The sequence below is a fragment of the Ixodes scapularis genome, unplaced genomic scaffold, assembly GCF_016920785.2.
Source record: "Ixodes scapularis isolate PalLabHiFi unplaced genomic scaffold, ASM1692078v2 PGA_scaffold5__190_contigs__length_132052651, whole genome shotgun sequence".
NCBI lineage: Eukaryota > Metazoa > Arthropoda > Arachnida > Ixodida > Ixodidae > Ixodes > Ixodes scapularis.
In genome coordinates this window covers 62,413,083-62,440,591 of record NW_024609880.1, presented here as the reverse complement: position 1 = coordinate 62,440,591, position 27,509 = coordinate 62,413,083, and the positions used below count along the sequence as shown (strand labels likewise).

At 45.2% G+C, this 27,509-nt stretch overlaps 3 protein-coding genes across 4 annotated transcripts in view; 2 read left to right on the top strand and 1 right to left on the bottom strand.

The window, feature by feature from the left end:
• The window catches only part of LOC8031669 (putative sodium-coupled neutral amino acid transporter 11), a 22,251-nt gene extending 16,554 nt beyond the window's left edge, over positions 1-5,697 (top strand). The window contains exons 12-13 of the mRNA XM_029977391.4: positions 1,584-1,721; positions 2,857-5,697. Coding sequence (XP_029833251.2) covers positions 1,584-1,721; positions 2,857-3,099 — 381 coding nt within the window. The 3' untranslated portion in view covers positions 3,100-5,697. The remainder of the gene's footprint in view (positions 1-1,583; positions 1,722-2,856) is intronic.
• LOC115317697 (GATOR complex protein WDR24) lies at positions 1,806-27,494 on the bottom strand. Of its 2 annotated transcripts, XM_029977389.4 has the most exons (15): positions 27,323-27,494; positions 27,015-27,129; positions 26,560-26,676; positions 26,391-26,468; positions 26,149-26,293; positions 24,843-25,059; positions 20,091-20,292; positions 16,847-17,172; positions 15,272-15,506; positions 13,482-13,795; positions 12,550-12,834; positions 10,657-10,759; positions 9,861-10,053; positions 8,767-8,968; positions 1,806-3,162 (listed from the first exon to the last, which is right to left on the bottom strand). In XM_029977389.4, the coding sequence occupies exons 2-14, from the start codon at positions 27,109-27,111 to the stop codon at positions 8,833-8,835; spliced, it is 2,448 nt and encodes an 815-aa protein (XP_029833249.2). In that variant the 5' UTR covers positions 27,112-27,129; positions 27,323-27,494; the 3' UTR covers positions 1,806-3,162; positions 8,767-8,832. The 2 variants fall into 2 exon arrangements, with proteins under 2 accessions (XP_029833249.2, XP_029833248.2); XM_029977388.4 differs by lacking the exon at positions 27,323-27,494 and having other exon boundaries at positions 27,015-27,156.
• Positions 27,313-27,509, top strand: part of LOC8031667 (histone acetyltransferase KAT2A) — a 28,196-nt gene continuing 27,999 nt past the window's right edge. Inside the window, exon 1 of the mRNA XM_040206142.3 lies at positions 27,313-27,509. The gene's annotated coding sequence lies outside the window, so the exon portion shown is untranslated.

Here is a 27,509-nt window from a genome sequence, read left to right as displayed (position 1 = left end):
AGGAGCCCATAATACTAAACTTTATGTAGATGATGGGATTATCTCTGATCCTCTTGAAATGGCATTGTGTTCTGGTTGCTATTTTGGCTCCGTAATTTTCACCGAAGATAGTGGTGCTTGTATGGCTGCTCCGCTATTTACTGATACTGCATTCTTGACACTGAAGTATACAACAAAGGCATCTTATCTCTTTTGCTTAACCTCAAAAATAAAAAGTCTCAGGGTGCCGATAACAATCCCAACCCATTTTTAAAACGATACACGAAATGGTGTTCAAGGTTTCTTTCCATTTTATTCACGCAATCCTCGTCAGATGCAGCTGTTCCCAATCAGTGGGAACCTGCAGAGGTTACCCCCGTTTACAAATCGGGGGATGAGTTATCACTGAAAAACTATAGGCTTACATCGTTGCTATCGTCATGCTCTAAGACTCTGGAACATAATATGTTCAAGAATATATTTATTTTTCTTGAAACCAAGAATTTCTCCTGCTATGTCCGATATGGTTTCCAGCGCGGCCTTTCAACTACACAGCTGGTTGAAACAACGCATGATGTTGCTAAAGTCCTAAACTGACAAGGACAATTTGATATTATATTCCATTGATTACTCGAAAATGTTCGACTGGGTTTTTCACCCTAAACAACCGTCAAAGCTTGCACATTTACAAAATAATTCAAAGACTACTTTTTGACTTCAAGATTACTTGACGGCTTCTCAATTTTTTGTTTTTTCGGGGAGATGGGGTGAGGGGGGCTGTTCCGAGCCGGCTGACGCGTTGTCAGGAGTCCACCAGGGCCGTCTTGAGACTACTTTAATTTTCTATCTTTACTAATGACGTCGAAAGTTTCACTGGTGTCGACGGGAGATGTGATGCTGATGGTCTTTTTTTTTTTTTTTTCAGGAAATGAAAAACATAAACGATCGGCAGTTACTTAACTGCTCTCTAGAATGGCTACCGAAGTGGTGCTCGGCCTGACAGTTGCCACTCAATATTTAAAAAAATGTGCGCAGATGACCTTTTTTAGAAAGGTTTCGCCACTTAGTTTCTTTTACCATGTTAATAATAGTTCTCTGAAAAATGTCGCCACACACAAATACCTCGTGAGTGTTTTGTTTTTGTCGGCTGATTTAAAGTAGAATGTACACGTTAACTGTGTTGTGCGTGAAGCTTACAGTAAACTTCAGTACATGAAGCGTAATTTCAGGCGCCAATCTTCCAATATAAAGCTCACTGCAAACGAAACTGTGGAAAAACCTGTCCTAGAATATGCTTGAGACGTTTTGTGTGTTGTCCCCTTTTTCGTCGTTCGTCGTCTCCGGTTTTAAAAAATGTGTAACATCAACCAGCTCGCCTGCCTACTCACTCTATCTTCATGCTGCCCAGGTTTTGGATCTGCACACAGTTCTACAGTTCTAACTAAATCTGAATCTACAGTTTTAAATAACTGTAGCAACACAATAGGACGTTGTTTTGAGGATGCATATGTATTTTCAAAACAGAGAGCACTCAGTCCTAATGACATGAACAAACTATCAATAAAAAAACTAACATTCAAGTTTCCACAAATTTCTCGTTGCAGGTTCTGGACAATGCCTTTTTTGTGAACAGATTCCCTTCAAATCTGGTACGCCACATCGTCATGACAGTGCTGATTGTCCTGGCCTCGTTTGCATTCTCAACTCTGACCGACTGCCTTGGCATCGTCTTGGAGCTCAACGTACGATCGCCTCCCCTTTCAAAAAAAAATGTTTTCCGCCACTTCCATGCTTGGACAAAACAGTATCTTTGGCACACCGTCGTCTTGGTCGGCTTTCAAGCACAAAGCTCACATTTTATTATAGTATGTACAAACTCGATGGGACGTCACAATGTACAGGCGCGCTTGCAACGCTTTACATTCACATCTTCGACATCGACCAGCACGTGCAAACTACTTAATATACTACATATTTTACATTCCAACAAAAGGAAGCTTCATACATTGCATCTCGCACAAACAAATGTTTCATCCATCATCACAGCAGACACTGAGACACTAATTTCTTTCACACTGCAGTATAAATAGTCTAGTCTACTTTCTGAATTTTAAACCTAAAAGAAAACGTTGGTACCAGCCAGCCACATATGGTACATCACACCTGGTACACAACGACCTCTAATAAGGCTCTTCAACGAAGCACCGTTATATGGAGTTGGCGCAGCATCCTAAAGGCTGTTTCACACATTTGCGTTTCAGCGTGTTCGAGTGCATGCTGAGTGCAAGTTCGTCTGCTTCTTCCGAAGGGGTTGTGTTGACGTCAAAATGCCGAGGTTTGATTGGGTCCTATTAAAGGATAGTGGGTAGACCTCAAGGCAGCTCGCTTTGAGGTCTACCCACTATCCTTCAATCAGAGCCAATCAGAGTTTGGCATTCTTACGTCAACACAACCCCCCGCTAAACAAGCGAACAAACTTGTACGCCGCATTACAATCCCTTGTAACCGCTTCATACACTGGTGCCACCTATTGGGTAGCCCAGGAACACACCATTGTGTACAACTAGACTGAAGGGTTCCTGTACTTGCGATATCAAATCTATGCACTATCTATGCGAAACGCTTGCTTATAAAATTTTTGAAAAGCATTTGAAACCCACGCTGAAAGAATGATGCATGAAACATTAGCAAATAAACGCAGATTGTGTTCCAGGGCTTCCTGAAACCCTGGGATAGAGGGCACCAAGGTGGTCGCTCGTCGCAAGAGATCATGGCACACTCTGTCGCGGTTAAACGCAAATACGCGAACCAGCCTTGATGCAACCCCATCGCCCGACACCAACCTACAGCTTCTGTTCTCTTTCCTTCTCGCAAAAGGGCGTGTTGGCAGCGATCCCCCTCGCCTACATCCTGCCCGCTGCCACGTACCTCAAGTTGGAAAACGGACCCCTCCTCTCGTGGTCTAAGTTCCCGGCGCTCATGCTGGCCGTGTGCGGGGCCGCCGTTGCCGTCTGCGGCACCGTCGTGGCGTTTGTCGACATCCACAACGGCATCACCTGCAGTCATGGTGCAGACATGCCCTACTGCCAGCGACCGGAGGCCAACGTCACTGGTCTATGAACGGGGGCACCGTCCTCGCCTCGTTCTGCCGGTGTCACCGCCGGAGCTTCGTCTCAGACGCAGCTGCGACAAAAGAGACGATCATTTCGGAGATTTTGCGCACACAATACCTTTCCGTCTGTCGCGAGTGAAGGCAGACGGGTTTGTAAGGGCTGTTACGTACATTATACGGTTCCTTACTTGTTGCAAGAAATGCGGGCAGCTTGGTTTACAATGTCTTTCTTAGAGGCCGGTCAATCGGAAGTTGGTGGAAGCGGATTTAACGAGCGTAGCATTTCGAGGAAACCCCCATCTTATTGTGTCAGTGTTCTTGCAAGTTCTGCAAATTGTAAGCTCGCCTGTGTAGACCTGTAGCCCCTGTCAAAGCCTGTAGGAAGGAGCTAGAGTTTTATTAAGCTTGTCTGCCCAATCTCGAAGCTGTCTTTCTCTGCGATTTGTTCCTTGGGATGACGTTGCAGCTGTGCAGGTTAACAGAGTATAGCCCTTTGCCAAAGAGAGCGAGATATGCATCTACTTGTTACATTTTGCTTGCACCCTATAGTTTATACATACTAGTACAGGTATCGAGGTGAGCTTGATTTTGTTACTGTTTAAAAGCGTTTTACACTCTGTGCCCAAATCCTTGTGGCCAAACGGCATCCCCATGTAAACACTTGCATATCTTGCTATTGACTGGTCATGAGTGCACCTAATCTTGACGCCACTTGAAGGCACAGTGGTCCAAGAGTGGTTGTGAGTCTTTCAAGCCTCTGCTAGGCATTTTACAGAAGGCATCTATTGCGAGTTGCACTCCTTATGCATTTTGACTCTTTTTTTTTTCTGAGCCAATGCAATCACTGAGATTAGTTCCTATATTTATATTATGGTATACATTTAGGGGTGTTTTGTTCTGTCAATTTTCCTGCTGACATGATCAGGGATATTCCATAATAGAAGTTGTTGTTATAAGTTCCAGGAAAGTTTTGCATTTATGAGTGATTCTCAGGAAGCCCTACACTGTCTAGAACTTTCCTTCTAGGCAGCAATTTTCAGTTGATTTGACAAAAAGCTTTCAGCTTGCGCATATTCCTGATAGCACTGGTACCAGAAGAGTTTGTTGTGCTAAATGCTGCTACCTACTTTCAATACAACATTAACTACAGAAGCATCTCTTGCTTATCAGAATTTTGCAAGCAGTGATTGTGTGTGCATGTGTTGTACATTGTTAGATATTCAATTCTTTAGGTGTTATTTATTGTCACATTGTACCTTTTACAATACATACTTTTGCTTGAACCTGCTTAGAAACATATACCTGTGTACTGCAAACAGCCTGTCTACTCTCCCAAACTTTATGAGGAATACTGCCCATTAGCACCTAACTTTATGCTCGATAAAAATGTGCGTGTAGTGCACACAAAATCTTGACCTACATATATAGCATTGCAAACTCTATAAACCCCAGTAATCATTTGAGTTACATAACCATTTACCGAATTACTATGGAAGAAATACAAACAAATTGTACATAATCAAATACATTGGAGAGGAGCGCCATTTTCTGGATCACCTGTGGCCCCATATCATGCAGAGCCCAAAAAAAGATCATTGCATTGCTCCATGTGGTAATGCTTAAAAAAGTACAGTTTTTATTGAATCTGCAATACTAAGATTAGGAGTGGCAATGAAGATAAAACAGAAAGCCAGTTTAAGAAAACACCCCAGTGTTTTCTTTAGTGAGCAAAGCATTTCCCTACCTGCACTGGAACAGAAGGAATAGTATTTTATTAACAGCTTTATGTCGCAGAGCGACTAAACGATTTTTGAAGATTCCAAGATGAAGGGTCTGCCTGGAGCTCAAACTCTGAACCTTTTGTTATAGAGGCCAAAGAGAGACCTGGACACCACTGAGATGATCGTCGACAAAATAATTATGCAAACGTTGTATACAAAGACATCATACAAGATACAGATGTTCCTTTCCTATTACAGAAGGTTTAGTCACGTAATGCCATCACTTGCAATGCAGGTTATAACGAAACTCCAGCAGAACTTCGAAAAGAAAAATAAATCAGAAACACATCTCTTCCCACTTTTTGCTGATGATGTTAATGTTTTAAATACACGTAGTGCAACGTGTAGGACTGACTGCTTCTGTGCATACATCAACATTCCAAAGATAACTTCCTATACTGCAGTACTACCTCTGAAAACCCTAGTGTCCAAATGTCACATATACATACTGTTCTTGTAAATTGGTTGTGAAACCTTGTGCTTGCTTTTAAGATTGTTCTTTAAACCCTGCGTTCTCAAAGGGGATTCTTAGAAAGCATAAAATACCTCTCCATTCTAGGCAAATCATGCATTATGCACTGTTTTATTGCAAAAACCACCAAGATTAAAGGAGGAGGTTTTCCTCAGCCATCCTTCAAGATGGCTAGAGTACAAGAGTTCCTTCTGACCCAAACATTTCAGTTCCCATCCTTTCAAACTACTAGTACCCCTACAACTTCTAACACCTACTTAGTGTGCAATAGCTGCCTGGCTTTCTACAAAGCAATCAATGTTACCCCAGTCACAAAACTTCTATGAAGCAAAAAATAAAATGTTACAAATACTAGCCATAGTTTCGACATTTTATCCTCCATCATCATTACTGCACTACCATGTGTAGCCTGCATCAACACCGGATGTCAAGTAGTCATTGCATTTTCCTTCCCTTACTAATGAGAACCAGCTAGTGCCAGACATGCATTACAAGTATGTATTTATGCAAAGCCAACAGTATTTACACTTCAGCCATTGGTCAATGTCTGGCTGTAGATACAGTGATGGAAAACAGTAGTGGCAAGACTTCACTTTGCACTAGTCCATTTCCGTTTTTTAAGGGGGAGTTTTATGCACATTGAGCTTTCAAAAACAGCAAAATAAAAAAAAATATATTTATTAACTACTTTCTACGGTCAGAACGACGTGGCCGAAGACCCGCAGGCAAAAAGTGTCATTCTTTAGACCAAGGTTCTCAAGGTCCCCAAAGGCCTTCTCAAAGGCCGACGACCAGACTCGAGATTCTGCAAGGCAGAAGATCCTCCTCACCATGGGGGAGGAGGAAATCGGCAATGGTGGACAGGGTAGAAGGTGAGAGAGGAGGGAGCGGGGGAAAAGTTGAAAGCGCGAACTGGTCGTCGCTCTTTAAGGTCCCCGAAGCATTTGAATGACAATCGAGCCAAGCAAAAAAACTTTTTGTTGATTCTGGCCATCCCACAAACCTAAATAGACCAAACCATGTGTGCCAAGTGAGTAGGGCTGAGTATTCTCCGTTTCACAGCTTCTCGGTTGCTTCAAAATTGACTCCTCCCCCCACTGTGGACAACGTCACCCACCGACACCGCCAAACCGGAAGGGGTCCCTGGAATGTTAGTGGTTGAGAACCACTGCCCTAGACAGCCGCCACAAAGAGGAAGAGAGTGGGGGTAGGGGGCTCAGTTAAAATTTGGGAGGTGTGCCATAGAACTGCTCAGGACGGTGGGTCCACCGCAATTCTGAACAAGTTTATTTGGAGTAGCAATCGACCAGACCGGCGCATGTCAAGAAGCCCCAGCAGTTGTTTGAGCTGCTCCACTATCGCCGAGAAATACTGAAAAGCTATGCGGAGCGCAAGTTTGTCCGCTTATTGCACAGGGGCTGGGACGATTTCGGAACGCCGAGCTCTTACTGGCCGATCGAAGAAAAATAGTGGGTAGGGACCTCAAGGCATTTAGCATTGAGGTCTACCCGCCATCCTTTCAATCAACCAATCATAATTCGGCGTCGTTCTGCCGACGTCGCCGCAACTCCTGTGCAAGAAGCCGATGACTAGCTCTCCGCATGGTGTCACCGAAAGGACGAGATGCGTGGGGCATCTTTTTGGGAGGCCGAGCCTCCAGCAAGCGCTCGTTGCCTTTTGCCGTGCCTTAGCTGCGTGTGCATGCTCGATTCTCGCGAGACGCTGGAGCGCCATCAAAATCTATCGAGTCCCCCCGGAAGACTTCCGATTTGCACGCAACGAGACTGGAGGTTCTGCGGCGTTGGCGAGATCGAATCTATGCGCTATCCACGAGGAACGATCACCTATAAGTGGGGTTATGTGTTTTTGGGGTTTATCTTTAGCGATATTCGGAAAGTGTTTTTTTTCCGGGTTTGTTTGCCGCTGGAAATTTGGGGTTTATCGGAGTTTGTACTTCTTAAGATTCCAAATTCTTTGAAATTTGAAGTTTAATTTGACCTTGTTCCAGTTTTTCAAAAATAAATGTAGAAATGAACGTTCAGACAAAAACATGCCTTAAGTTTATAAAACCTCGCAGGTATCGAAAGATATTTCTTCTGCTGCATTTGGCATCGGCGCCCTTTCTGTCGGCAGCCCCAACTTCCCACGACAAATCTTGCAGACGAACGTTGCTTCAAAAACGTCAGTAGTTTGAAATGGCCAAACGTCTGGCCATAGCCGTTGGGAAGCCTAGACGCTTCAGCTGTCTTTCCTCTTTCTATGATACTTACCCGTTGGCATCTTTCACCGTCATTAAAACACTACCCCTTCTCTCTCAGAAGCAGAATAGTATGGTCCAAACTCGAAACTCGGAAGAGCTGGTCTTGTCTTGGCCCGGAAGATCACTAACCCATCGTACTGGACAAACGACAAGATAAAAGGGAAGCTACTTTTTGACAATAATCCTGCACAAAAAAAAAAAAAAAGATATTTTACCTTGCAATTATTAACCCTGTGTTATAATGAGCTTTATATTAGTAAATTACCATCGTTTTACAACTAAGCTGTTATGTGCTAGGATCTGGAAAAAAATGTGTCCATGGATGTTTACTAAAAAACTCCCGGCGCTCCTTCGTTGCGATTAGTCGTGGCAAGTAAAAATAAAAAAGGGGGGCAACCCGCGTGAGTCAGCCTTCCTTGGCATTATTAGATAGTGAGGTCCTGATTCCTTGTTATGATCTACGGTCACCGACTTACCTCAGCTAAGAGTGCGTTGTGACTAGGCTGAGGGCAGAATGCGCCGTTAGCAAGAACGCATCTGAAGTAAAAATACAACCAATGGCAGTTTACCTTAGTGACCATACGGCACTGATCACTTTAGTAACTAAGAATTAAATAAAAACAAACAACGAAGTTGCGTACGTGTTTTCATTGCAGTCTTATGTAAATCGTATAGATGTAGTATCGTTCTCGTAAAGCTGTCGTAAAGTTGTTGTAAAGATAACAGCTTCGCTGGTCCTCCAGCTTCACGTGAAGTGGATCGGCTCTACAATTTTTGCTTTTTATTTTGCCGTTGTGACATCCACATTCCAAGGTTTTCGGATAAATCCGAATCGACTAAAATATTGCCGGCAATGTTTCTCAGAGTTTCTTTGGATTTATCAGAAAACACGGAATCCCACTTGTAACATTGTCCGAATTACTTCAAGTGCACGGCGAAAGAACGATGTGCGAAATATATGTGGATCAAAAGTGTTCCAGGGCCACCGACAAATTGTGCCACAACTTTTGCGGTTGCAATGCAGTCACTAACACTCAAACGCGTATGCGTGAGCCAGCCTTTAACTTATCCAACATCTGTCCTGCTCTCAAAGACAACCGTCACCGGGAGTCGGTCGTGCACGACTTTGGTCCGAGGCGAACGCTGACCACTTTGCACTCACCTCGCGGGAGCGGCCGTCGACCGTGGGGCTGTTGCACCGAACTCTCTTGCGCGAGCACCGGTGCCGCTAGGTGTACTCGCATGGATGTCCGCAGCCCGTGGGACAAAGCCGCTGCTCGCGGAACCAGGCAGTCATGTGCTGCAGGTGGCCTCCGTGAGCGCAGCCCTGGCACCAGACAAACAGCCCCCGGACCACCTCGTGGCTGCAGAACATGACAAGTGCAATCAGGAATCGGCTGGGAACCGGTTTTCCTCGCGCGGTACAGATAATCTTTCAGACATACAACTTTTAAGCATAAACATTTCGACAGGGACCCCTTAATTTCAGAAGTTTGTCCGTCCTTCCATTCCTCTGTCTGTGCATTTGCCCGCTAAATTTAACATGGAAATTAATAATAAGTTTTTTTTGCACCAACGGCAGAAAAGCGAGAGTGCGGAGAGAAGAACTAGCAAAAGTGGCATCATCAGCGGGGTCAGACGACCCTTGCTCGCCACAAAGCTGGCCCAGGGATGCTGTCAATGATGTGATGACACTCTGGGCAGATAATAGGCGTCAAAGAGGATTGCCGCATAGCCGACGGTAATTGCTGCACATATTTTTAAAAACAAATGAGGTTTATGTTTACTTTTGTCCAAGGTAAGTGCGATAACTGACTTCACAGGGCAAAAAGCTACAGAAGTCTGCTCCTCACTCAGATTTCTCGCTTCAGCTTCCCTTTGATGTCTCCTAAACACTATTTCTCTTTAAATACTGCATTCCATGCTTTATGGGATCTTAAAGCTAAAAGGTTGCCAGTAATTTTTTTTTCTATTCTTCCTATTCTCTCTCTCTCTTTTTTTTTTTGTTGTCTTCTGCTTTTTTGTTCTCGAGACTGAGAAGGGCTGCCGATTTCTGTCTTCTTTCCTACATTTTTATCCTTTCATAGTTTTGCATCTTCACCTCACCTAAAACAAAAAAAAACAAAAAAACACAAAGCTCTCTTCTCCAATGGTTTTCTTTCTCCCAGAGCTACAAGTGTTTCGCAGTTATGTAAAACAACTCGCCGAGTGCCCCTCTTGACAAAAAGCGATAAAGGTAAACCGGCCGAGCCTTACCAGACGGCACACGGGCTGGCAACCGCTTTACACCGGTCGCAGAACCAGCCGGAGCGAGCCAACGGCTTGCTGCATCCGCTGCAGAGCGTGTGCACCACCGTGGATTGTTGGTTGAGAGTCGACACCGAGGGGACACTGCTCAGGGCGATGACCCTGGCAATCACATTCCACATCTCGAAGCGGCTCAGCAGATCTGCCGATCGAACGACAGAAAGATTGGTGGGGTAAGTGTCATTTTGAAGTCAGGCTCATGTGGCATACAGCAGATCTTATATCTCATTCTGAAAGACTAAAAAGTTGGGATTTCTGATGCGGCATCAGCCAAACCAAGGAAAAGGTACATATGTACTTAATGTCACTATGTAGTCACTAAACACTCTCGCACGTTATCTAGGGCAAGAATGTTTTCAGAACCAACACTTCCCCCCAAAAAACACTTCAACTTGGAACTTAGTAAAAGTAAAGATTCAGGCGTTTTGGGGCCAACTTGGCCCCTTAATCACGGGCGACTACTTCTTTCCCGCGGAAAGGCCTGCCCACAAACCCGAACACGAACCCGAACACCAGCAACGTAACGGCGGTAATCTTTCGACAGCCGAAACGAAAAGATTCGCAGCTCAATTTGGATGCAATTGCTGCGGAAAACATTAAACGTGAAAAATGTTTCTGAAAATTCTCTAGCACATTCAAATGCACCACCGATCAACTTCAATTTCAATTGTGCAAGGCGAGTCCAAATCATCCTCAATGCCACTTAGCAGCTCGCACGTCGCGACTGGTACAAGTGCGCTCTTACCAATGTACGAGAGAAACCAGGCCTCCTGAGTGGACTCGTCCACACAGCCCTTGATCTTGTCTCCTAGAGCTATCATGATGGACACTGCCATTTGTACATCTCCCTGAAAGACCACAGAAATGCAGTTGTAAACAAACGTTTCACTGAAGCTGCACATCACCTCGGGTAGCTTTTGTTGCGGGGTGGGAGAAGTGCTTGGCACTAGCAAGTTAAACCTTCCACTGCCCAATCAACCCCTATACAAGGGAAGCACTGCTCTCTACATTGGGCATTGATCGCTTTTGCGTCGCATTCTCAAAACTAGCGTAGCTTTCACAGCCCCACACTGTTGCAAGAGCAGGTGGTTTCGTCGTGCATCTGATTCGTGCAAGACGTCAAACGAAGCCATGAGCTCACACAAACAGCATTAGAGCACTGCAAAAGCTACGCTAACTTTGAGAACACGGCACAAGAAAGTTGAAGCCAAGTACATATAGGGTGGCCACTGAGCTGTGGAAGAAATGACCCGGTTTGGGGAAGGGGGGGGGGGTTACGCTACGTTAGATGCAGCTATGCAAGACCTTGCAAGCTTTTAAGTTGCAGCTAAGTCAAGTTCTGGTTCACTGTATCATGAACAACCAAATTTTTCTCTCAAGGCCAGCACTGCTATAGTACCTGATAGCCATATATTTGAACGTTACGTGAAACGTTTGGTTGTGTTAAGGGAATGTATGGAGAAGAATGCAACCAATAGTAATGTTCTACCGTAAAATCCCGAGATAGCCCACCTAACATAGAGAGCAAATAAGGTGAAAATATGGAGTGGGCTAACTTTCGGTGTAAAATAGAGAAAAGTTTAAAAAAGTGCTATTTTTAGGTTGTGTTGTTTCCAAGCTTGTTATGGTGGCGACGAGCAACGAAGCAAAGATGACTGTACTTCCCTGTCAGCAAAGTTAGCTTATATCCTGCTGTGTGTCGTAAGCATCGAACGTCATATGGGATCTCCTCCCCTGACCCCTCCCCCTCTCCCGGCTCTCCCCCTTAGGCCAAAGCTAACTAGCTGCAATTATGCCAAGGCCGGTCATTGATCACAACACTACTATTATTAGAAGTGGGCTATCTTTCGGTATTTAAAAAAAAATATAGCAAATCAAGCCAAAAATAGCCGTGGGCTATCTTTCGGGGGTGGGGCATCTCTCGGGATTTTACGGTAGTGTAGGCACACCATAAAAGAAACTACCAAGCATCCAGATACTGATACATTATTACGAACAAAACAGTCACGGAGTTTTCTTTTAATTTTTTCCAAAACATCTAACGTTTTGCTATTTAAGATTTTCTTGTGTCGACGAAAGCCCGATGCATTCAAGGTGTGATCTCTGGGGACGCACTCTCCAAAACTCGTTTATGTAGAGTACCCCAGCACTCGGACACTGCGATAGTGGCATAAATTGCTGTCTTCACCAAACACAATTCGTGTGCGACTTGAAAATCGCATCCACTTCGGCGCATGCTAGCGATTTCAGTGCGGACATCAACCGTGCTGCCGAATGCATAACAATAGTAATGCACTATAGATGGCGTCAGTCAGCCATTAAATGAGTGTGGAGGCATCTCACCATCGTCTTTCCCTCCCTTGTTTACGGGAGGTTTGGGATGGGCAATAGCCACGAAGGCCGGCCTCGTTCTGTGGTCTAGGTCGTGTTCTTGTTCCGCAATCTAGGTCATGAGCTTGTTCTAAGGACACAAGCGGACAGCCACTCTCCCCACCGTCAGAAATCACTCCAAAGCGGACTGGAAGTGGAGGAAAAACGACACTTCCCTCTGCTGAAGATTCTGAACGACACAGATGTGGTGAATCATGCCCCATGTTGACAACCTTCAATGCAGTCACGGCGTCTACCGCCGACCCACCTGGTCGACGTAGTGCGACAACAGGCTGGCCACGATCCCGCTGGGGTTCCAAGGAGGCAGAGAGAGCGGCCTGGACACCGTGAGCACCTTGCTCTGGTCGTCCATGTCCCCGCAGAGGGCGCTAGCGTCCTGCACGTCCTCTTCGTCCCCGCTGGGAGGGGAACTCTGTGGGTGTCCCCCCAGGTCGGTCACGGGCGGGGAGTCCCGGATCGCGTGGCGGGGTTCAAACGCTTCGTTGGGCAGCTGCCAGTCCTGGTGGTTCTCCCCTCCACTGCCAGCAGACATCTGCGGTGCAACGCCGGCAAGAGTCACGCTGTGCAAGAAAGTGGCACAGAGGCAGAGCATATGCGAGGTCAGCACCTGGGGTCTGCGGGCTTTATTTCGTGAGAAACCACCGGAGTTTTGCGTAGCATATAAAGTTGTATATGTATAGTTGATGAGCACTCGAACTTAACCTCATCGCAGCAAGACCAACATCTATACCTCGTTAACTTTTTCTCTACTGTATTTTCCGTCGGTGTGTACTACACAATGCTGCGACTTTCCCGCGGTTAAGTGTGAAACTTAACCGCGGAAATTTGCCACATGGGGCTTAGGTATACTTCCCACCTGATTCGTCGACGAGAATATTGAAACTTGCCCTCACTTGTGCATATATTGCTATCATAATACACATATGCAGGCTATTCAATGTAGTTTCATTGAGCCGACTGTACAAATATATAGCTACCAGCTATACAAAGGTGCGATTTCCAGATCGGAAAGTATGGTACTTTCTTTTCTTGCTTTTCTCTGTAGCTCGCTTTCTGATCCTTCTCAGGACCACTGATGTCAGCACTTCTCAGGACCACAGATGTCAGCGCTCACTATCTGCTTGCTCTGCTCACGTCTCTACTGCCTTGGCAACACCCAACTCAAAAGTAAGCTAGCACCTGGAGGTTGTAGGTCAGGGACTGGCCTCCTGTGTCGCCGTCCTCGCTGAAGAAGTCTCCGGGGACGTTGACCATTCCGCTGGCGATGTAGGTCAGCGTCAAGTCGTCCTCCATGCCGCTGGACGCCGAGTCGTCCCCCGTTGTGGTGTGGATCGTGGCCGGGTCGTGCGGGGTCGTGGGGGCCCTGTCTAGCGCGCCCCCGCTCAGGTGGCGCGCCGCAACTGCCTGGAGTTTCTTGCTCCCGCTGTGGTTCCGGTTGCGGGTGTTGCCGCTGTTGTGGCGGCTGGTGTGGAAGTTGCTGCCCTCCTGCGAGCCTGAACGTTGAACACCTAAGTTGTGCGATGTTCCTAAGGGGAATTCCCCTTTCTAAACGACAACTGGTTACAAAACTAAACTTCTGCAGTACAGCCTCACGCCGAACTCTAGACATTTTGCGCCTCTCACGCTTGGCCCTCTCCTGTTATGAAAGGATAAGGCATTCATAACCAGACAAGACAAAAACTCTCTCTGGCTCGGCTGACTCCAGTTGTAGCAAACACAGTAGCCAGCTTCTTCCCATTCCATGTCTATCACATGTCTATCAGATGCTGTTGACACATGCACATGAGTTCTGATCAGAGTTAAAACTTAGTTCTCCTAGCATGGGAAAATAGACCTGTGCTTCAGTTTAAGGACCAGGAATATACATAAACACAGCATGTTCAACAAGATCACAAAAGTGTCTTGTAGCTAAAGTTGAAGCTTGGGCTAGTTGGTGTAACCCCCCCCCCCCCCCCCCATATTTGGGAATTAAAACAGCACAAATGACGAGGGACTAGGATGAAGAAAGACAGACACAGCACTGTGTCTGTATGTTTTTTCATTCTGGTCTCTCGTCGTGTGCGCTATTTTAATTCTCAAATATGTCTTGTAGGCACTCAAGTCAGTACTATCTAACCGTATTAGGATAGTGCCTTAATCTTCATTTGTGCAAAAGATGGTAAACCATGGAATCAACACAGCAAGCATTCTAGAATTTGTCAACAAACATGCCATTCAAGCTGGGTTCGTAAGTGCTGCATATCAACCCCGGCTCTCCTACAAAGGTATTTTGGCCCTATAAACAAATATTCACAAGCAGCACTTGCAATCATTATTACAGCCTGAACGTTTATAAGTGCACTTGTGCCAGATAAACAACTTCGCAGTTTCCTCACCGGTGTTTGAACTCCGCAAAGTTTCAAATACTCTCGGCTTGTTGCACATCTCCCTAATGCCCATGCAGTCCAACCAAATCATCCGTGCCAAGTATAGTTACATGCTAAGAAGAAAACAGTGCCAGTCTTTTTGGTATAACCCAAGGGTGCTCAGGGGCATAGCACTCAAGATCCTCACCAACGTTACCTGAAGTCACATTACGAAGCAATGTCTTGCTATATTTTGCGGGACGCCTTTCTTCCGCAGAAGCTCACCTCATCTTTTCTCCATCGAGACTACATCCCACAGAGACGACAGCACTAAGGCCTGGCCAGAGCACAATTTCTTCTGCCTCTTGCACAAGGGTTGGGATAATGTCAGAATGCCGAGCTCTTATTGGCTGATCGAACAAAATAGTGGGAAGACCTCAAGGCACCTAGGATCGAGATCTACCCACTATCCTTTCAATCAAAGCATATCAGAGCTCAGCGTCATTCTGATGTCACAGCAACTCCTGCGGAAGAAGCAGACAACTTGCTCTTCTCATAAATGCTACGCATTTAATAAATACAACAATGCCACAGCTCCCAAAATAAAAAATGGGTACAGCCTACTGCGGTCGGCGTCGACTCGAACGACTGCGTCCAGGCTTGCCAGTCCGAGGAAGTCGGCCATTCCTCCAGCCTGTGCCGAGCCGTATAGGGTCTTGACGGCTCTCCAGGCAAGGGCAACGTCGTGGCGACCAAGGTCGGCCGCCACCGCAGCGTTGGACTCGCACAGGTCGGGCAATGGCCGTCCGGTCAACTGGTACTTGAGGGCGCTCTCTTGAAACCAGTTCACCAGCAAAGACTGGGAGAATAGGAACCAGAAGAGGCCGTGAAGAAGGCAAAGTCATGCATTGTCAAGGCAACACGAGGGAATAATACAGACTTTCATCACGCATTACGATTACGAGTAATGGCACCGAGATTGTGTTATCAAGTAAGATCAATTTTAAAAGAGTGGTTGAATAGGGGGTGCGGGAGGCGCTTGCTGTACTTCAACTCTAAAATGGACGGCGACGAAGCAGAATGACATTGCCAGTTTCCCAAGAAAAAAGACTGTAATGCCCGAGAACCGCTGGTGGATAAACAAGGTTATGTGACATTGAAAGCCAAGTTACTGTCCTGGTGGCTTTAGAAGAGAGAAGAGTCAATAGTTTAACCGTAGCTTTCGAATGACACAAGATACAGTTATTCCATGTGGCAAGGTCGTACCAAGAAATGACAAGTTAGTTCGCCTTAAAGTGGTGTCCACTGTCTCTGCCGTAGAGGGGCAGTTAAATGGGTGCAGCGAGATTGCTAACATTGGGTCTTCAACATGGGCTAGGAGACAGTAATCACACAAATGCATGCCAATACAATGGCCATAAAAATTGAAACCGACCGATTCGAGAATTGAGCACACAATGCAAAAAACTTTTGCTCCGCCCGATGCTCGGCCAGCAAGCTACGCTGCTCGAACCAGCGAAACAGATTTGCATCATAGTTGTAAGGCCGGACAAAAGCTGGCTCCACCTCTGCTTAAAACAAAACAACGATGTCAAAATTGCCGTTGTCCCCACGCCGATTCTCGAAGAAATGCATTAGCATCTAGCGCAGGGGTTCCGACTCGGCGAAGGATGAGAACTCACTCCTCACAACGGTCCACAAACCGTTGTGTTCGGAGAGCTAGTCTGTTCTCCCGGGCGTCGGCGGTTTCGGATGCAGCCCCCACAACTTTCCTCGATCGCAGCCTACGATCCACATGCTTTTGTTTCGAAGAACCAATCTTTCCTCCCATGTGTCGGCGGTCTCGCGCAAACAACGTCGTCGCATACGCTGTGCCACCGCTAAGGCCGCTTGACCCCCTCCTCTTCCACTACCGAGGCACGTCATTAGAAGTGTGCCAGAAGACTCTATCCACCTTGTAAGAGGGAAAGTGGACGTGATGAGCAAACGGAACAAAAGAGCACGGAGAGGAACTGCGCCGCAGCCTCATGAAATCAGTCTAGTCCAGTCCAAATAAATGACTGCTGCACGCACCAAGGCAATAAATCCTAGCTCATTCAAAAAAGCAGCACCTTCATGATTAACCCATTCTTGCACAGGCCCCCAACTGAAAAAGAGTGCTACGACGCGAGCAAAAGAAAACCGGAGCAAACTCCCGACCTCGATCGTGGTGTTGCTGAAGATGACGAGACTGCTCGCTGCCTGGCAGAATTGGTCACTCATGCTGGGGGCCTTCTTGAAGACAGCCGGAAACCGGGCCGATGGCGGGTGGACGGGGCGACCCCTGGTAGAGGACGCCTGCTCCCCGCCAAAGAAGCGATCGCTAGACGCAAAAGCCACGTCGCCGCTTGCGTTGAGCACGTGCGCCACCGAGAGGGCATTGGCGTGGTTGGCCGGCCGCACGGCATCTTGCACCAGGTACTGGAACAGCGTGCTGTCCTTGCTCGTCGAGAGGAGCACGCGGGGGTCGTTGCGCCAGGCGAACCCTGAGTGTCCCGAAAACAGTCTGGCGTAAGCCAAGGGCATGTTAAGAAAGAGATCTAAAGCCCCGTAAGAAACATGCTAACTGTACAGAACGCTTTGAGTGACGTGTCCAAGTATGCTCAGGCATGCTCCCACATAAGTTGGTTTTGATTTGCTTGCTACTTCTCTCAACTGGTCGTTGACTTTATTTTTACGCGTAGGGCAATGTTTTGTCATGTAATAACACCTCTTGACGGCACGTGGAAAGTTTTGTTTGGAGGACTTCTGCCTCGGTTTGCTCCTTCATTGATCCAGAAAGGCGAATCTATGTTGCTCATCCTTATGCTTTATGGCAAACACCGAGATCTAGAAATTAGTAATAAAATAATTTACTAATAAACTAAGTAAGAAAGTCCAAGTTCCGAATGAAAATATGTCGACTAGGGTCGCTCAAAAAAGAGCCACCCCAAGGTGCGAGGGCGGAGTGCCACTTTGCATAGTAGCGTGTCTTGAAAAGTATAACTTGAGAAAATATCCTAGTTGGCACGCAAACGACAATTAACTTTGAACCCGTAGATCAGTATGTCTGCATTAAATAGGGATAGCAGCAAGCTTCAGCCTTTTTATTACTAGGAAATAAAAATGTTTCAAGTACCTGTTTAGCAAAGCAAAAATAAATGTATTCCAATACTCAAAAATAAATGTATTCCTGTCGTGAGTACGGCAACAGAATGCGGAAACAGCGCATTTACGCTTCCCAGTGCGATATACACGCAGGCCCGCTACAAACTCAGTTGTCATAGGAACCAATACCGTGTGCAAACCGCAAAAAAACAAAAAGAAAAAACCGCGGGAACGAGTTGGGAATGTCTTCGCATGTTGCAGACTGCGGATGCTGCACATTCGCATGTCACGGTGCGATAAGCACGAGGGAACCCACGGCGAACACGAGTGTCACACGCACCGATACTGCAGATTGCGCAGTTGATACAATTCCTGTCGGACATCGCCAGATCGATATCCGGCGGGAATCGGAGGGGGTGGTGGGGGGGTCGATGGTTTTTTTTAAATTTTTATGTTACGGATATTCAGATATTCCGCCCAAAAAACGAGATGGGTGATTTCTGGGGGGCGTGCGTTCACACGAGACTTTACGACATACGCGATTTAATCTGTGTAATAATTCGCACTGCGCAAAAAAATTTTTTTTTTTTTAAAAAGACGACGAATTAATTTTTTAGTACTTCCGACAAAGCCACCTATACATGCCCCATTTTTGGAGATCACACACCTATATGCCGTTGTTGGCTAAGCTGTGGCATTGACAACACAAAGCAACATGCCCAAACAAGTGCTTCAAAGGCACTGGGACGGGGAACGGAAATAAATAAGCAAATGAGCAGAAGACTTCTATTGTGTGTTGTTATTCGTCCAAATATGGTATATTTCTGAACAATAAAAGCATTTGCTTTTCCTCGCCTTCGAAACAGACTACTTGAAAAACCAACTAAAGAGGTGTTCTCCCTCATGCGGCTGGCGCCTGACGACTATTGATGAACTGTCTATTTACCTGGTCCGGAATAAATCATGGTCATTCTCAGTAGATGAAAATAGGCACTTTGTGCCTGTTTTCATCAAATGAGAATAACCTGCTTTGACGTTGACATAACCACCTCAATATGAAGCTTTAAAAAAAAAAAAAATTATTTTGGTTAATTTTAGTGCCCAATGGGCGCTATTGCGCAGAGCTTCCACCCCTAAATAAATAGTATGCTTTAATAAAGCATGCTACAGTTTTTCAGCATGAAACCAAAACTTGTATTTGATGGTTAAGGTGGATTTTTTACTTACCGTAAAATACCTAGCGTGCCCCCACCTCATAAGCACCAACCCCTACTTTTGCAACATTTTAAAAATGAGCCAAGCACATATTAAGCATTCACCTCAGCCTATTTCTGAGCCCACTGAGCTGACCGAGGAGCTTCTCCACGTCGGCATCTCTCCGAGAAGTCGGTGCAATGCACTGAAGCTTTATGTGTGTGCGCCGGTCCAAGGTGGTAAAGCCTGACACGAAAGTGCTGGCACAAAAGTGCTTGAAAAAAAAAAAAAAAAGAGTTAGAGGGGAATTATAGAGTATTTTTTATCCCGTGAATCTGAATACCACTATCGTTTTACCCGAAGATGCAACTACCTTAATATCCCGAGTCATTGCCCACCCCCTTGCCGACCAAAATTCATCAAAAAAAAAAAAAAAAAAAAAAGAGGGGTGGGCCTTGGCTCGGTGGGTAAGCTTAAAAAACACCCATTTTTCTGTACATATCTAATGCGGCTGCACAAGACATTAAACTCAAAAATTCATGCTACGCGTGATTCGTGTAGGATGAATGTTCACGAAACCCGAAGTCCGCATTCGGATATTTGTAGGGGTGGGCGATCATCCGGTGTTTTATTGGAAATTGATATTCGCCAAAAAATTGGGTGGGCAATGACTCGTGATATTACAGGAAATGAGAGAAAACATGAAAAGCCTCCGACCGGTCGTTACATCATAAAAGGATCTTTTGACCGCCAAGCACACATCGCTCGTGTGGGCTGCGCGCGCATTTGCAAGCTCACCAGGCATATTTTCCCGATCTGACACTAGTCAAGACGTCTTTTTCTGATATTTTCTTACAAATAGCAAGAGTGCACATGTGTAGATTTGAATCTGCGAGAGTGGAGATTTCAAAATCTCCTTTTATGATGTCGCACCCCGGGGAAAAGGGGCTTTGTTGGTGCTTTAAAAATTAGTTCTTCTCCAGCCTCCGTTCACCAAACTGAAAAATACTAATCTCGATATTCGTGATCCTGGAGGCCAAATGAAGATGATTTAGGTGTTTTTACTCAAATACGGAACCACCTCAGGTTCCCTTTAACGCCGTGGATGAATGCCGGCACGGACCTGTGGCCACGTCCTTGTGTTCGGTGAAGGCAGCGAAGGGCACGTAAGGTCTCCGGGTGTCCCAAATGTTGATGGAGCAGTCCACCACCAAGGAGCTGTTGGCAATGTGGTACTTCCGCTGGGGCCGCCACTTGATGTGTGCCACCGAGGCTATCGTCTGGATGCACTGTGACAGCGTCGGCTTGGAGCTGATGTCCCAAATCTGGGAAAGAAGCAGATGAGTGGTGGGACAAACTGCGCGTTGCACCATGGCCTCCGTGTCAGTGTAAAGAGGCGCAGTGCGTGGTGTGTCCTAGACATCTTATTGTCGCTCCTCAGCCAATGAGGGTGCGGCGTCGGTTGATAACAACGAATAAAAATGAATCGCGGAAGCACGACCGTAATGAGCGGTGCCCTGCGTTTCTAAAAAGCTGTCAGCAGCTCTATCAACGTCATCTTCGTGCCGGAGTGTCAATTTTGTTTCTTTAAAAAAGCTTGTCAGGATACTTGACACACTGTGCCTCGTTTCACGTTTCAAACGTTCCTAACATGTTCAAAATGGAAGCAAGTCGTTTTCAAATTACTTGTTCCAAACCAATGTCGAATGCGGCAATACTGGTTGACTTACTTTGTAATGTTGGTTGCTCTGTGAAGCGGCCACCTTTGCAATGGTCGACTGCCTGATGTCCGAGTTAAGCCAATCTAAGGCTAAACATTGTTAGGTTTATTTTTTAGCAGTGTCAGTGGTAAAATACACAAGTCAAACCACTAAAAATTTAATTGAAAGCTTCATGAGAGCCATTAATTTGTATTTACTTGGTATCAGTGACTTCTCTCTCTTTTTTTTTTTTTCATTCCAGGTTATTAGACCCGCAATCTGGGAATGACAAAAACTCTAGTAAGGCTGTTTACGGCTCAACGACTCTTTGTCCTTCCCTGATCGCAGGTCTAATGACCTGCAAGTGCTGCCAGAGTTCATACAAATGTGTAGTTGCATTTAAATGTTTCTTTAGTATTGAGCAGAAACTGCTTTTGTTTTTAACGGCAGTCAGGAACCTTTCGTTAGTAGCATATTTAGATTCTTGACACCTTGACAGTTTATTAGTTTTCTTAGCATTAAAAGTTGAGTTCCCATCTCTATACTTACGTCAGACATTACAAACATTTCCAGATTAAAAATTAAAAAAATAGAACCTCATTTTTTTTTTTTTTCTTTTGCCAAAAGAGGAGATGTAGTGCTTTGCAGTAACTGCCAAAACCGGGACCCAAGCCTCTGTTTGGAATTAAAGAGAGAAATGTGACGTTTCTCGAAGCCGAAATAATATGCCATGCAATCGAATTTTAACTAGGGATGCCGCAAACCTGCCCAAGTTGGAGGTCGACCAACTGCGACATTCTCAACCTTCCAGCGCAATGTTTGACAAAAGTTTGACTGAAATTTACCTTCTTTGCACATGTGCAAAAATTTGAAAACAAGTTGCCACCACCTGGCAGAGGAAAACTGCAATATTTGTTTGGCGTGTTGTATCACTGGTTCACATTACCAACAAAAACATTAAAAGTGAACTATTTCTGCTTTTATATTGTGTAAAAATCTATATTCAATTTATAAAATATAACTCAACTACTGTCTAAATTATTTGTTCCCCAAAATTCAAAACCTTCACTTAGAAGGCTGGCAACATTGTCCATAAGTGAAACTTCGCCAAACTTTGCAAAGCATTTGAAGGTTTGCCGAACCAGCCCAACCCAAGGTTTGATGGAAAACCTTGGGTTACAAAAGTTTTGCGACACCCCTACTTCTAACGATGTGTGGTTTATAATGATCCGTTTCTAGAGTTTCTAGGCTAGAAACAATCGGTTTCTTGTCCAGATCCAACGATAATCGGTTATAACGATCGAATTTTCAGGTTTTCTCGTTCTCCTTATAAGTGGATTGCATTGTACCTTCCTGTCCATTCTTTCCCAACACGCTCATGCTGCCACCGATAGGACAGGTTAACATCGTATCTGAACAATTTGTGCTACAAAAAATCATCTGTACAAACTAGATCTTAGCAGGTACTGTCCCGATAGCTCTTTCATGTTTTAAAACCATAAAATCCCCGTCAGTGCTCCGAGGCTATCTTGGGCAGTAACTACGGTAGTTACTAATAATGCGTTACCAGTAACTAGTTACTTTTTTCAGTAACTTGTAACTGTAACTCATTACTGCTTAGTGAAAATAGCTTGTAACTGCACCAGGGTTACTATTTTTCTAAACTAACTGTAAAAAGTAATGTCGTCATAGTTACTTTTCAGATCTATGTACACAAATATTGAAAATATGATCGCCAAATCGTCTCGCAACTCGTCAGAGAGTCCCAAATACTGACACGGAAAGGGCACAGCAAAAAATTGCTGCAAAAACCATCTCAAGGACAAAAAAAAAAAAACTAAATTTTGGGTGATTTTGCTTGGCCAAGCTGGTGCCGCCAACTGGGAGGATGGGGATGTTTGCGTCCGTACCCGCCGTGTATGGGACATCTCTTACAGTGCACGCAGATGTAACAAAGCACGGCATCTCTAAAGCCTTTCTCTTTTCTTCAATCAGTGGAGGTCATAAGTGCTTTTCGCGGAGGGCAGTTTTGGCGATTGTTGCCCCAAACACCTGCAAGCTTACAGCACAACCAATTTTTCTAACCTCGTCTGTTTGCCGCCAAGCATACGTTTATTTCCCCTCTAATTTAAATCTTCCAACTCCCAGATGCACGTTGCGGGGTCTTGATTTTAGGCCCATATGCTTTCTCTTCCATTTCTTTTTTTTTTTTTTTTTTTTTTTTTCGTACCAAAAACTTGCTTTGTTTCCCGTCACCCACTTGTTGTCTCCCATTGCACTGCATCTTGGGTCCCGACACTTGAGAAAGAGTATTTGCCTAGAACATCCAAGTTTCTGTGATGATCAGCTTGTTTGTGTGTTTTCTTCAAATTGAAAGACCGCCCATGACTGGGACCAGGGGCACTTGGCATCAGTTGATTTACAGATATTCACGTCGTGGAATTTCCGGGTGATGTCTCCTAGTGAGACATCACCCGGAAAGTGAGATGTAAAAGTGCAAAACATACTCGATTTGGTTAAAAAGTGGCAAAGAAAAGGTTAATACAACCGTTTGGAATTCTAGATACACTGGTCGTTTGTACCTCGATCAGTGCTTCTTTCGCACTACTCCTGTGTTCAGTGGGTTTGACAGAGGAATGTTGCCGCAACATTGCTCTCTAAGTTTTCAAGAGTAGCTTCGTGTTTCACAAAAGATTGTGCACACGCAGTAGGAGACGATTCGACCGACGAGTGGATTGGAGTTACAAGAAAACATCTACAAAGCTGATTGCAAGGTATGGCCTATATTATTATTGACTTCCCGTTTGCACGATTTTTATTGCTTCCGTCCCACTTCGCCTCACCAAAGAAATCTGAAATTAGAATTGACCGATTATAAACTTGCACCATGATTGGATATACCCAAGATATAGACGCGTGCTCATGTATTCGTATATACCTTATGGTGGTTGCACTTATTTTAAAGTTCTTCACGGATCATCAGCAGGCATTTGCTATGCTTCGTCTCATTTCAGCATAAACTACTGTTAGCCGCGCACACTAAAAGCACGAGCTTTTTGCTTTGGATGAAGCCTCGGTGGCTGCACGAGCGATCGTGTAGCAAGAGCTCCAGTCAAGGCTGTCAAGACTACCCACTGGCTCTTTCCCAGTCTTTGTGGTTAGTCCATGCTAAGGTGAGAAGAAGTATATCTAAACATCTTGAAAAACTAAAGCCGCCCTTAATTTCGCCAGAGACTATAAATGCTTCATCATATAGTGTATATACCCCAATACTGTCTTAAATTATGATCTTGTTCAGGGAGTTATTCATGGAAAAAAAAAAGTAAGAAGAACCAAACAAGTTAATATTGATTATTGGGGAAATATCAGTGTCTCGAAAAATCTGATTAGCTACTGCGAAGAACACAGTGTCTCAAGATAAATCTATACTAATTTAAAGGCATATCAAGGAAGGCTCCATTTTAATGTTATGCAATGTTTATTGTAAAGTAACCTAAGAAGTAACAATGTAACTTTAGCAAAGTAACTTTAACAAGTTGCTCTTTCAATTTTGTAACTGTAACTGTAGTAGAGTTACTTTTTTTTCTCTGAGTAACTGCAACTGCAACACTCTTAAATTTTAGCAGTAACGTGCCCATGACTGCTCTGAGGCAACATAAAATAAAATCCCTCCATCATGTGAAAAAGACCTTTAAATCACGTTTGGCCTACTCAGAGCACCCTAATTCCCTAGTTTTTGTGACCGATTTCTGCAGGCAGACTTTTAATATTTTCCGACTCAAGAAAACACGACTCCACGTGCCATAAAGGTTCCTCTCAAAGTAAATAAAAGATAGCCACATTTTTCACGCATGGGCTCACTGCAAAAATAAATGAAGAATTAAAATAAAATAAAAATACCCTTCCCAGACATAGTTAGGTTATTTCGGTTCAAACAGAGCTATGGCATAGCTTTTAGCCAGCACTGGCTGGGTACAACTCTGCACCCATACCCGCTGACGCACGCACAATGCTCTAATACTTGGTCATAGTGCCGACCTATGTGAACTAAAGGGAGCACAGAAACTCCTGGATGGATGGTACTGGTACTGGCTACACCCCCAGTTATGGACAGTCGCTTGCACCACCTAGCCTAAAAAAAAATCACCCCCTCCCCATCGTGTTTTATGTTATACCTTGATGGCCTTGTCCCTACCGCCCGTGGCAAGGAGACGCCTGTCGTCGGGGTGCCAGTCGCAGGTGAACACGGGTCCGCTGTGAGCCGTGAACTGCCGCTCGCACTTGTCGGCGCGCCGCAGGTCCCAAAGCTGGACGTTGCCATTTTCTTGGACAGCCACAAAGACAAAGTGGTGGTGGGGGCAGAACTGGACGTCCCGCACGCTCTCCGACGAGCTGAAATGCCAAGTGCGGGTACGAACCTTTCTTTTCAATAAAGGCCAGCTAAGTATCTCTTCAATTAAGAATTATATGTTGTGTCACTAATTATGACTAGACATAAAAAAATAAATAAGGGCTTAGAAGTTTTATAAAAGTGTGCAGCGCTTCGGTCACACTTGACAAAACTGAAGTGTGTAGAGTATTGCCACACGCGCACCTGACCAAGCAGGCAGTGCGCTCGTGGCCAAACGGTTATTGCACTTGCCTTCCATGCAAAAAGCCAAGGTTCAATGCCTGGCTGCGGGTCCACATTTTTCTTGACTCTGTATATTTGATGTTCTGGTAAATTCGAGAACCGTGGTGCTTGTTCTAGGTCAGAATGTTCTACGCTACGAATCTTCTAAGCAGATTTTTTCAGAAGCCCACGCCTGTACAAAAGGGGCTCCACGTGGCGAGCCAGAAGCAGTCTTGCCCCAGCGTTCGACCCTGTTGTTGCGCCAACTTTGACGTTCTGTTGTTATCTCCTATTTCCTTTCTCTTTTGGGCACAAGTTTGCCACATTAAACGTTTATTTCTTCCTGTTTATTTATTGTTCTTTTAGTGACCACCCGTGACAGTATGAATGGCGGTCATGCTGTTTGTGCCACCATGGGTCACACGGTCACGCAATTTGTGCCACGAATGCGACATGACGCCCGGTGTCACGTGACATCATGTCCCACTAATCTAAACGGGTTGGCACGTTTTGTAGTTTAAATTTTGCGGGATGGTGCAGCCAGCCTGAAGAGATATTCTATGTTGAAAGGGCAAGATGAAACTTGGGAAAACAGAGCAAGTTGTTTTTGCTTTTCGGATTTCACAACCTGCCTTCTTGTTTATTGCCAGGTCATGATTAGAAAGAGAATTCGAAGGCTGAGAGGGTCACGACACTTCAGCTCGACAGCACGCGACGGCTTGTGCTACAAACTCAAACATCACGAAATACCAAAAATATGAAACTTTGAGATATACATCAAAACTCTTGACACCCTTTAAACTCCATGGCTCTATTGTTGAACCTTTGGCTTTAAAAATGTTAGCACCATCTGAAATGATGTCTGTTACCTGAGGAAGGTGCTAGCAGCTTCACGCTTCCGAATATCGAAACATTTCATGGTTCCATCCTGAGATCCGCTCAAAAGAATGTGAGCTTCTGAAGGATGAAAACAGACTTTGTTGACTGTCCTCTTGTGGTCTTGAAACACAATGTCTACAGAAGTGGAAAAGGAAGAAAGCAAGCATTAGTGTGCTGCAGTTAGAATATCCTGCAAAAGATGTTAGGCATTCAGAAATCACCAAAAACATACCTTGCTTTGACCGTGTGCTTTTATTTAAGTTCCATGTGACGACAGCCCCGTTTGTCGCTGCTGTGGCCAGAATGTGATCTGGAAACCCCATGGAAATGACAACATTGTTTCGCTAAACTTGACACAAGAAGAATGTGAGGCTTAAATTGTGGTAGGGGTTTCCGCCTACCTTCAACGACGTTCCAAACAACATCACTGCAACTAAAATTCAGGTTGAGATTCTTTCCGACGCGTAGGTTCATCCGTTCCACAAACTCGTCATTTTCTAAACTGAAGACTTTGAAGACTGGAAAGAGAGGATCACTCGATTAGAAGCGTAGAAAGCCCCTTTTGACTGGTGTACAATTGGGGCCCAGCCTTGTCACCATCGACAGCTGACGTGAGAACAGCAAAGCAACGATTAAACCTTCCCCACATTTATAGTCGCAGCTAAGTTAAAAGCGCAGGATGTATGAGGACTCTTGACTCGCGCGATTGTGTGTTCTGCAACTCTCAGCTGACGCTGCAGTCCCATTGACTACGAGACAGCATATCAAGTTTGTGAGACTACTTCAGTGCCACACACCGTCAGCGACTTCAAATAAATCGCCAATCAAGGTGTAAAATAAGCGAAAAAAACCGTACCGTTTCTGCCTGCAACAGCAACTTGCGTGGCGTCACGATTTATGGCTAACGCATTGGCCGGTCCTTCTAAAGTGCAATGCATGGTTTTGGTCCCCATGTTGACATCGGCGGTTGTCTGCAGCAGAAATGAAGGCAGCAGCATTCGTCACATGACTGTGAAGCGTGAGGAAGTATGCTGAAACTTCTCCGAGCTACTCGCTCAATGAAATGTTATCGCACCCGAGTTTGCCAAGAACGGCAGTGACCGGCCAATCTAATATGTTTGGCTATCGCCTAAAACAGATTAGACGACTCAAATAAGTTCGCACCTTTGGTACTTGCCGCTTCCTGGCCGCTCAAGAGGTCCACCGTAGGTCCACCCACGAGTCGCGGCGTTGTGTACGAATTCTCTCTGGGCTGCGCTGTATCAATACAAACAAAATCAAATTGTGTACACAGAAAGCGCGTGCTTCGCTTCGTTGGCCGGTCGGCTCTCGGGACGTTGGTAAAAAAAAG

Coding starts and splice junctions, on each gene's coding strand:
- LOC115317697 (XM_029977388.4), bottom strand. CDS start 27,156: ATGCTGCTGCCTTCATTTCTGCTGCAGACAACCGCCGATGTCAACATG. Junction 17,173..20,090: donor ACACAAGGACGTGGCCACAG/GTCCGTGCCGGC, acceptor CGGGACACTCAG/GGTTCGCCTGGCGCAACGAC. Junction 10,054..10,656: donor CTGGTTTCTCTCGTACATTG/GTAAGAGCGCAC, acceptor TTCGATCGGCAG/ATCTGCTGAGCCGCTTCGAG.